The 10,000-nt window shown below is 47.3% G+C and overlaps 2 protein-coding genes across 2 annotated transcripts in view; both read left to right on the top strand.

Moving 5' to 3' along the window:
- Positions 1–3,983, top strand: part of si:dkey-220o5.5 (actin filament-associated protein 1-like 2) — a gene marked incomplete at both ends in the record, with an annotated part of 7,107 nt that extends 3,124 nt beyond the window's left edge. Inside the window, 5 exon segments of the mRNA XM_061070964.1 lie at positions 1–115; positions 762–941; positions 3,467–3,553; positions 3,677–3,746; positions 3,886–3,983. The exon segment at positions 1–115 is cut by the window's left edge and continues 115 nt beyond it. Coding sequence (XP_060926947.1) covers positions 1–115; positions 762–941; positions 3,467–3,553; positions 3,677–3,746; positions 3,886–3,983 — 550 coding nt within the window.
- Positions 3,984–4,083: 100 nt separating this feature from the next.
- Positions 4,084–10,000, top strand: part of LOC133002031 (uncharacterized) — a 6,638-nt gene continuing 721 nt past the window's right edge. Inside the window, exons 1-7 of the mRNA XM_061071762.1 lie at positions 4,084–4,205; positions 5,265–5,374; positions 5,475–5,592; positions 6,066–6,123; positions 6,206–6,372; positions 7,844–7,954; positions 9,567–10,000. The exon at positions 9,567–10,000 is cut by the window's right edge and continues 721 nt beyond it. Of these exons, the coding sequence (XP_060927745.1) occupies positions 4,176–4,205; positions 5,265–5,374; positions 5,475–5,592; positions 6,066–6,123; positions 6,206–6,372; positions 7,844–7,954; positions 9,567–9,593 (621 nt within the window). The 5' untranslated portion in view covers positions 4,084–4,175 and the 3' untranslated portion in view covers positions 9,594–10,000. The remainder of the gene's footprint in view (positions 4,206–5,264; positions 5,375–5,474; positions 5,593–6,065; positions 6,124–6,205; positions 6,373–7,843; positions 7,955–9,566) is intronic.

Below are 10,000 nucleotides of genomic sequence, written 5' to 3'. Positions count from 1 at the left end.
TCAGCCCTGCCTAAGGCCCGCCCCCGAGTCCCGCCTCTGTGGCTACCTGTGGAGGCGGAAGTGGCTCGGACAGTGGACCAAACACCTGTTCATCATCCGGAGCAGCCAGCTGCTGGTGAGCGCCCCCTGCTGCCACAAGTGTTCACTCATTCTGTCTCATTGATTAATGTTGTTTTCATGTGGAGTCAAACTTAACCATCTCCAACCGCGTGGTCAGAATCCCACCGGACATTACCCATGATCCTCTCTGCTTCCTGGACCTGAGGAGCACCCACTCAGCAGAGTCACAGAGAACAGACGCTCAGGGAGAGAAGGAGGAAACTTCCTCTTCTTCACACTCACACATCAGACTCACTCTCACCAAGCTGCTGCTTTCAGGTTGATAAGTAATGTTAATGGTCATTTAAATTCAAAGCTGGGGCAGAATTTTGAGCTGCAGTTCCTTTACCGTCCACTAGATGCTGCTGTGACCCAACTGCGACAAGGCCTCGCTACAATAGACTGTAAATAAATGTGGACGACATCAGTGAAGCCAAAGCATCTTGATCTCCCCCTGGTGGCTGGTTGCAGTATAGGTCATTAACTCCTCCTCCTCCTCCATGTTGGCAGATGGGACTTGGACCAAACTAACAAATCAAAGTAGACGTTAGAGAGGAAGCGTGTTGTCGTCTTTATTTACAGTCTTTGATCGTACAAATCAAAGTCATCAGATCACATGACTCCACTGTCACTTTCTGTGTTGATGTCTTTCTGTGTGTCAGTGTTATAAATGTGCTCGGGACCTGCTGCCTCACCTGGAGCTGAACCTGCGCGGCTGTCAGCTCGTCTACAAGTCCAAGAGCAGCAGGAAGATCCAGCACCAGCTCAAACTGGTTCTGCTGGGCTCCGACACCCTGGTGCTGGGATACAACAGCTTCGAGCAGGCCGACGAGTGGAGGAGGGTCAGCAGCACAACACACATCCCACACTGACACTCACAGAGAAGCACATTTAGCTCTTCAAAATAATTTGTTAAAGATTAGAACAGTCATTTTCAACCTTTGACCTCTGACATAAAGACAGCGTGATGTCTCCCATGCTTCAGATATATAAAGTTCTCACATGATTCTAAAGAGAAATCATCAACGTTTCACCTACAAATAAACTGTTTTCAGACATGAACTCTGGAAAATGTCTGGAAAATTGTTCCTGGACATTTTCTGTCGTAATCATCATTACGTGAAGTTGAAGGTTCAGAGTGAAGGACTAAGTGGCATTGTCAGGTGTTGCCTGAAGGCTCCGTTATGTTACTCCGAATAATTTACGGACGGACGAACGGACGGATCGGACTGACACTTTTTCATTTAAAGTTCTCCGTGAAAACAATTCACCCCCAGGACAGTAGGTGGCGCAACGAAAGACAAGCTCGGAGAAGCCTACCTCACGAGTCATCAGAAGAAGTCCACGCTGTGTATTTACCTCCCCCCCACTTCCCTCACACACAGTGTAGCTACGATAACACCCAGCAGGTCAAGATGCTGATGTAATCGTTTCTTAGCGCAGCGGTTCCCCGGTCTTGTTTCCGAACTGCGTTGCTAATCCCACAGCTTGAATCTGCTTGAGGCTACATGTAGCTTGAAGCTACCCGGAGCTAGCTAGCTCCCCCCAGCTTCCACACACAGTCAGCAGGACTCCCGACACTAACTACTACCCAGTGTTTGCTTCTAACCTGACGGTATTATAGAAACAGTGTCATGATAGAAGTGGAATTAAAGTCGTGACTGCGGGTTTTTGCACTGTTACCACCGCAGTTAGCATGGTGGCTAGCCTAGCCCGCTAGCCTAGCACGCTAGCGCCGTTTTGAAAGCTCGTTATAACCGTCTGTGACCGTGCACACATGCCCTCAGTGCTCTAACGAGCCGACGTCAGCCGGACAACTCCGCTGGATTAACACACACGTCACATTAATCGTAGAATCGTAGTTGTGTTTGGGTTTGTTGTGACACAGGGAAGGAAGCAGGAAGTTTGAGGTCCTGAAATGACGTCGTACGGAAATGATGTCGTACGGATATGATGTCGTTAGCGGACCAATCACAGCCAAGGGCTGTCCGTGGGGTCTCCGAAATAAACACAGACAGTTCGAAAAATCAGGGGTGAACGGAAAGCTCTCCGAGGCGCTCGGAGAGGGCGGTCTTATCTGTCCGTGTCCGTCAAAACGGAGAAGCATAAAGGAGCCCTATAGGCCGGCGCATGCTTCTGCGTTTTCACGGGCCTGGACGCGTAAGAGCCCTTCCGGGCCCCTCAAGTACTTACGTATCCCTTCTTCCCTTCTTTCGTGCGTCGCCCAATTTTTCTAACTAGACGGCAAAGCTCCGCAAGCGTAACGTAGCCGGCAAGGCTGTGATTGGTCTGCTGACTACATCATTTCCGGAGTCGCATTTCCGGTTCATGCCCGATAATACCGGCGGAAACCACGGAAGATTTAGAAGAACGAATATGGACCAGATAGAAGAGCACTTGGCAGAAGAGATCCGAAACTATGACCACTAGTAGAACCCGTCACTGACCGGAGGGTTTGTCCGCCAGAAAAAGGCTCTGAGGAGTCGCCGTGGCGATGTAAATAAACCGCTCTTCTTCGTGCCACACACGAAGAAGAGCAAACTTTGACAAAAAACATTACTCCCCCTAGTGGTCTGGCGGGGAATTGCTTGGCAAACCGCGCAACGCTTGGAAAACCATGAATGAGAACGAGTCCTGCGTCACAGCTGCGTGAAAAGCCGCAGACGCCGTTGCAGAAGCATGCGCCGGCCTTTAGTCAGAATCCCACGACCTGGAAGACTGAGGATCTTCACAGATATTTAGTGACCTCTAGTGGTGAAGTTACATATTATAACAGACTTAACCCTGAGGACATGAGGACACGAGGACACAAGGACTCTCAAGATGCTTTTACACATGAACACTGTTAAATGTTGTCTTGGCATTTCCTGTAGTCAGTGTTTCTCCTGTGAAGCAGCAGCACCGGCGTCGGCCTCATCACCAGAAGATCTGGAATCTCCTCGTGTTTCCCAGTGGACGTCTTCGTCTTCTACGTGTCCGGCTCCTCTTCTTCATCCTGAGATCTTTGTGTTCTTCCAGTTTCACGTCCGTCACGTGTTAGAAACCTCGTCCACACGTCCATTCGCTCACTGGAAGCTTCCACACATCGTCCTGGGGGGTCAGCAGGAAACGTTCTGGAAACATGTCTGGAGTTCAGTGCAGGTTCATGAAAACAGCTTCAGGGAAAAGGACAAACCCCAACGGCAGTTTAGTGAATCCACTTTTTCTTTCCTCTCCCACAAATCTTCTGCCGACCCTTCAGATTTATCTGTCTTCCATTTTGTGTCCCTATGTTGGGACTAAACCAGCTCTTATGAATATCAGCCGTGAATATTGTAGCTCAGGTGCAAATACTGTATGTGAATCTATGTTGACTGTGTGTGTGCAGGTGATCGAGGAGGTGAGTGTTGGAGGTGAAGAGGAGATTCATCGATCATCATCTCTGATCAGATCAGAGCAGCTGCTGTCCTGCAGGGTGAGACACACACACAGACACAAACACAGACACACACACACACACACACACACTGTGTTGTGTGTTGTGACCTCCTGTGATGAAGACGAGTCACGTCCCCTCTCGCTGTGTGTGTCTCCTCAGTCCAGTTCAGTCCAGACCGACTCTGAGGAGGAGAACCCTTCAGCTCGCTGCAGCCTCCACAAACACAAAGGTACTGAAAGCGTCAGAGATGTTTTTCTGTTTGTTTCAAACAGACACTGTCGACCAATCAGCTGTTAGCTGCTCAGTGAGAGTACGGGACCCAGAGCTGATCCCTGTGCTGCTCCACATGTGGTGTTTGTGATTCACAGGCAACCTGAACGTGCTGATGAACTGTCAATGGCAGAGTTTACTGTGTCGGGTGGAGGACGGCGTCCTTAACATGTTTGGAGAGGAGGAGGAGAAGGAGGAGGAGGAGGAGGAGGAGGAGGAGGAGGAGGACAAGGAGGAGGAGGAGGAGGAGGAGGAGGAGGAGGAGGAGGAGGAGGAGGAGGGAGGGGGGAGGAAGAGCGAGCGATCTCCTCAGTACACTGTCCAGCTCCGAGGCTGCGAGGTACGAGCCGGGCCCGACACTGAGCGCTGGTTCAGGATCACACTGAGCATGCTCGGGGACCAGGTCGCGGTGCTGGAGGTCAGTGTTTGCTCACAGGTTCTTATTTGATTTTATTATTAATTCATCTCTTTGTGTATTCATGTCAGGGACAGTGTACATGAATACACAAAGAGATGTTATGGCCATTTTAGGTAAAAGAATTGTTGTCAAACTAAATAATTTATGAGATTAAAGTCGTACATTTATGAGAAGGAAAGCTCCAACATTCTCTGAAATTAACATTTTTTAACTTAATTTTATTTATGCATCTGGAAAAAAACATCTCGGACACATATGAAGATTTATACAACATGAATCAAACCAGTTCACGTCCCAGAGTGTTTTGGTTAATTTGAGAATCTGGTCTAAAAGCGTTTTCTGATTAAAACTTACCGCAAAGTATAATTTGATGGTCGGCTGAGTGCAGGTCACTGTGAGCTACTGCGTCTGTTGTGTGATGACGTGGATCCAAAACTGCAAAATAAAGCGATGATGTTCCTCGACAAAAACCAGGGTTTTCATGTGGAGTACCACAGGGATCAACTCTGGATCCCCCACTGTTTAGTCTCTTCACCACTAGGGGGCATATTTAGCCAGCATGACACAAAATTAGGAACGTCATAGATTAAAATATATTTATTTAAAAGTAGCATTTCTAATCATAAAAAGCATAAAATGACCTTAAAAATAATCAGGACAAAACCTAAACACTAGTTTTTTAATCATTTACATAAAAGAACGATTAGAAAAAACTACATTACGATGTAATGAACAGATCTCACAGCTGAAGTCAGTGATTCTTCAGATCGTTTCGGAAAAATGAAATAAAACATGGTTACAAATAAAAGAGACAAATAAGACGAAATAAATGATTTGTTTAAAAGGAAACATTCAGACATGACAACATATAAATAAAAACATGTGATGTGAATATTCTCAGATAAACGATGCTCGACTGTCGAACTCCACGTCAACATGTGAACATCAATAACCAAACAATAATTTCAGTATTTACACCACATGACCATTAATTACCTATTTTCTTTATAATCAGTTATTGATTATTAATCTGTTAATTTAGTTTCCTCCCTCCCTCAGGTCAGTAGTTTGGAGGAAAAGGGGCGTTGGCTGAAGCTTCTGCAGGACGGAGCTGTCAGTCACAGTCACCATGACAACAACGCACAGGGACACACAGGTGGAAGTCTCAGGTAAGGGTCACGTCCTCCATCATTCTTCTTCTTCTTCTTCTTCTTCTTCTTCTTCTTCTTCTTCTTCTTCTTCTTCTTCTTCTTCTTCTTCTCTCCTCAGCGGGCTGCAGACTCGGAGGTTTCCCACCTCCAACACCTACATGGACGACCCCTTCCTCCTGAGTGGACCAGGCCGGGACCAGCCCATCTACTCCAACACCTCCATCCTGGAGCACATGGTACAAACACATATGTAACTTCACTGCAAAACATATGAAGCATGGCAACGTGTTTTCATATTTATACTGTGACCGAACTAACACGAGTGGATGACATGCAGAGGTGGGAAGTAACAAAGTACAGATCCTTTGTTTGTCATGTTCATAAATCGTTTCTAGATTTAGTTCCTCATCTAGTAAGTAGTTCTTTTGTTTTATTTAAAGAAGAGTTGTTCAAGTGAAATAGTCTTTAAACTTTATTAATGTGACATGAGTTTGCTTTTCACATATTGAAGAAAACCTTTTTACTTTTATAGTTTGAGTACATTTCAGGACGTGTACTTTTATACTTTTACTTGAGTAAAGAGGTTTAATCAGTATACTTGCACTTTTACTTGTGTAAGTACTGATTGTATCTGTAGTTATACTCGAGTAAATCATGTGTGTACTTTGACCTCCTCTGATGACAAATTAGTAACAGTGTTTGTCTTCAGCTCCACAGCTCAGAGTCGTCCAAAGACTCCGTGACCTTCAGCAACACGGTTATCACCAGTGAGTCGGTTTATATACAGTTTCATTGAGTGTACATACAGAGGATCTGACGATATATAAACCATGTTATTATATGGTTCAGACAGGAGGGGGGTGGAGGTGGAGCGCAGCGTTCAGAAGTTGGAGTTGACCGGGAGGAGGCCAGTGCAGCTGAGGTCGGGTTCAGAGATCAACCTGTCGTCTGCTGGGAAGCAAAACAAGCGCACCTCTTTTCGACAGTCGCTGGCTGTGTGTAGTGAACGTGCTCAGGTGAACACACACATCAACCTGTCGCACAATACACACAAACAAACATTGATTGGTTATTTGTGTTGCACAGAGCTGCCTCTTCTTCTGGAAACCTTTTCTGTAGATTTGAACTTGTTCACTTTCAATGTCATAGGGAGAAACCCGGTTAATGTATAAAACCACATCAATCTAATGTCTCTCCTGGTCTCTGCTGGTCTCTGCTGGTCTCTCCTGATCTCTTCTTGTCTCTGCTGGTCTCTGCTGGTCTCTGCTGGTCTCTCCTGATCTCTGCTGGTCTCTTATTGTCTCTGCTGGTCTCTGCTGGTCTCTCCTGATCTCTTCTTGTCTCTGCTGGTCTCTGCTGGTCTCTGCTGGTCTCTCCTGATCTCTTCTTGTCTCTGCTGGTCTCTTCTTGTCTCTGCTGGTCTCTCCTGGTCTCTCCTGATCTCTGCTGGTCTCTCCTGATCTCTTCTTGTCTCTGCTGGTCTCTGCTGGTCTCTGCTGGTCTCTCCTGATCTCTGCTGGTCTCTTATTGTCTCTGCTGGTCTCTGCTGGTCTCTCCTGATCTCTTCTTGTCTCTGCTGGTCTCTGCTGGTCTCTGCTGGTCTCTCCTGATCTCTTCTTGTCTCTGCTGGTCTCTTCTTGTCTCTGCTGGTCTCTCCTGGTCTCTCCTGATCTCTGCTGGTCTCTTCTTGTCTCTGCTGGTCTCTCCTGGTCTCTCCTGATCTCTGCTGGTCTCTTCTTGTCTCTGCTGGTCTCTCCTGGTCTCTTCTTGTCTCTGCTGGTCTCTCCTGGTCTCTCCTGATCTCTGCTGGTCTCTTCTTGTCTCTCCTGGTCTCTCCTGGTCTCTCCTGATCTCTGCTGGTCTCTTCTTGTCTCTGCTGGTCTCTCCTGGTCTCTGCTGGTCTCTCCTGGTCTCTCCTGGTCTCTGCTGGTCTCTGCTGGTCTCTGCTGGTCTCTCCTGGTCTCTGCTGGTCTCTGCTGGTCTCTGCTGGTCTCTTCTTGTCTCTGCTGGTCTCTCCTGGTCTCTCCTGGTCCCTGCTGGTCCCTGCTGGTCTCTCCTGGTCTCTGCTGGTCTCTGCTGGTCTCTCCTGGTCTCTCCTGGTCTCTGCTGGTCTCTGCTGGTCTCTCCTTTGTCTCTCCTGATCTCTGCTGGTCTCTCCTGATCTTTGGTTGTCTGTCCTGATCTTTGCTGGTCTCTCCTGGTCTCTGCTGGTCTCTTCTTGTCTCTGCCGGTCTCTACTGGTCTCTCCTGGTCTCTCCTGGTCTCTGCTGGTCTCTCCTGATCTCTGCTGGTCTCTTATTGTCTCTGCTGGTCTCTCCTGGTCTCTTCTTGTCTCTCCTGGTCTCTCCTGATCTCTGCTGGTCTCTCCTGGTCTCTGCTGGTCTCTTCTTGTCTCTGCCTGTCTCTACTGGTCTCTCCTCGTCTCTTCTTGTCTCTCCTGGTCTCTGCTGGTCTCTGCTGGTCTCTGCTGGTCTCTGCTGGTCTCAGGTGGGTTTCCTGAACCCTCTGCTGCGACGGACGGCCTCAGCTAAAACCTCTCTGAGACGAGCTCCTTCAGCGTTGTTCATGGAACATGTGAAGGTCTTCCAGAGGAGGAAGGTGAGCTTCACATGACGAGAACATTCACACACCAACCCCATGTCAGGAACAGGTCAGGAACATGTTAGGAACACGTCAGGAACACGACAGGAACATGTCAGGAACACGTCAGGAACACGTCAGGAACATGTCAGGAACACGTCAGGAACATGTCAGGAACACGTCAGGAACTTGTCAGGAACACGTCAGGAACAGGTCAGGAACACGTCAGGAATACGTCAGGAACTTGTCAGGAACACGTCAGGAACACATCAGGAACACGTCAGGAACACGTCAGGAACTTGTCAGGAACACGTCAGGAACATATCAGGAACACGTCAGGAACATGTCAGGAATATGTCAGGAACACGTCAGGAACATGTCAGGAACACGTCAGGAACATGTCAGGAATATGTCAGGAACATGTCAGGAACACGTCAGGAACATGTCAGGAACACGTCAGGAACATGTCAGGAATATGTCAGGAACATGTCAGGAATATGTCAGGAACACGTCAGGAACATGTCAGGAACACGTCAGGAACATGTCAGGAATATGTCAGGAACACGTCAGGAACATGTCAGGAACACGTCAGGAACATGTCAGGAATATGTCAGGAACATGTCAGGAACACGTCAGGAACATGTCAGGAACACGTCAGGAACATGTCAGGAATATGTCAGGAACATGTCAGGAATATGTCAGGAACACGTCAGGAACATGTCAGGAACACGTCAGGAACATGTCAGGCATATGTCAGGAACACGTCAGGAACATGTCAGGAACACGTCAGGAACATGTCAGGAACATGTCAGGAACCATCAGGAACATGTCAGGAACACGTCAGGAACATGTTAAGAACATTTCAGGAACACGTCAGGAACACGTCAGGAATATGTCAGGAACACGTCAGGAACACGTCAGGAACATGTCAGGAACCATCAGGAACATGTCAGGAACACGTCAGGAACACGTCAGGAATATGTCAGGAACACGTCAGGAACATGTCAGGAACACATCAGGAACACGTCAGGAACACGTCAGGAACATGTCAGGAATATGTCAGGAACACGTCAGGAACATGTCAGGAACACGTCAGGAACATGTCAGGAATATGTCAGGAACATGTCAGGAACATGTCAGGAATATGTCAGGAACATGTCAGGAACACGTCAGGAACACGTCAGGAACATGTCAGGAATATGTCAGGAACACGTCAGGAACATGTCAGGAACATGTCAGGAACCATCAGGAACATGTCAGGAACACGTCAGGAACATGTTAAGAACATGTCAGGAACACGTAAGGAACACGTCAGGAACATGTTAGGAACATGTCAGGAAAACACAAGGAACATGTGAGGAGCACGTCAGGAACACGTCAGGAACACGTCAGGAACATGTTAAGAACATGTCAGGAACACGTAAGGAGCACGTCAGGAACACGTCAGGAACACGTCAGGAACACGTCAGGAACATGTCAGGAACAGATCAGGAACACGTGAGGAACATGTCAGAAACATGTGAGGAACATGTCTGTGGTTAAGTTCATGTCTGAAAACATCTGAAAACAGAAACAATTGGTTGAATCTTCTCTTTATCAATGATCCAGTTAAATCTGTTTGTTTTTGCAGGAGTGGGAAACTAAAGCTGCAGTTTGACTCTTCATCACATCGTCACCTGAAGAGTCGTCTTATAACTTCACGCCTTCGTCTCGTTACATATATTCATTCAGTGAGCACTTTATTAGGAACACCTGTGCACCTGCTTCTTCCATCGCTTATCCAATCAGCCAACAGTGTGGCAGCTTTATCCAGGATCAGTCATATTGCAGCACGTGTGAACACGTCTGTGTACGGAGATGAATCAGTTTCTTCTTCTGCTTCTTCTTCTTCCTCTTCTTCTTCTTCTTTGGTCGGTTTACTGCCCTCTCCTGCTGTACTTCAATCAATCAAATTTTATTTGTAAAGCCCATATTGACAAATCACAATTTGTCTCATCGGGTTTAACAAGGTGTGACATACTCTGTTCTTAACCCTCAACAAGAATCTTTACTCTTTTCTATCAA

Source organism: Limanda limanda, chromosome 5 (assembly GCF_963576545.1).
Source record: "Limanda limanda chromosome 5, fLimLim1.1, whole genome shotgun sequence".
NCBI lineage: Eukaryota > Metazoa > Chordata > Actinopteri > Pleuronectiformes > Pleuronectidae > Limanda > Limanda limanda.
Note: the sequence above shows the minus strand (reverse complement) of the source record. Positions and strands in the feature narration are given on the sequence as shown.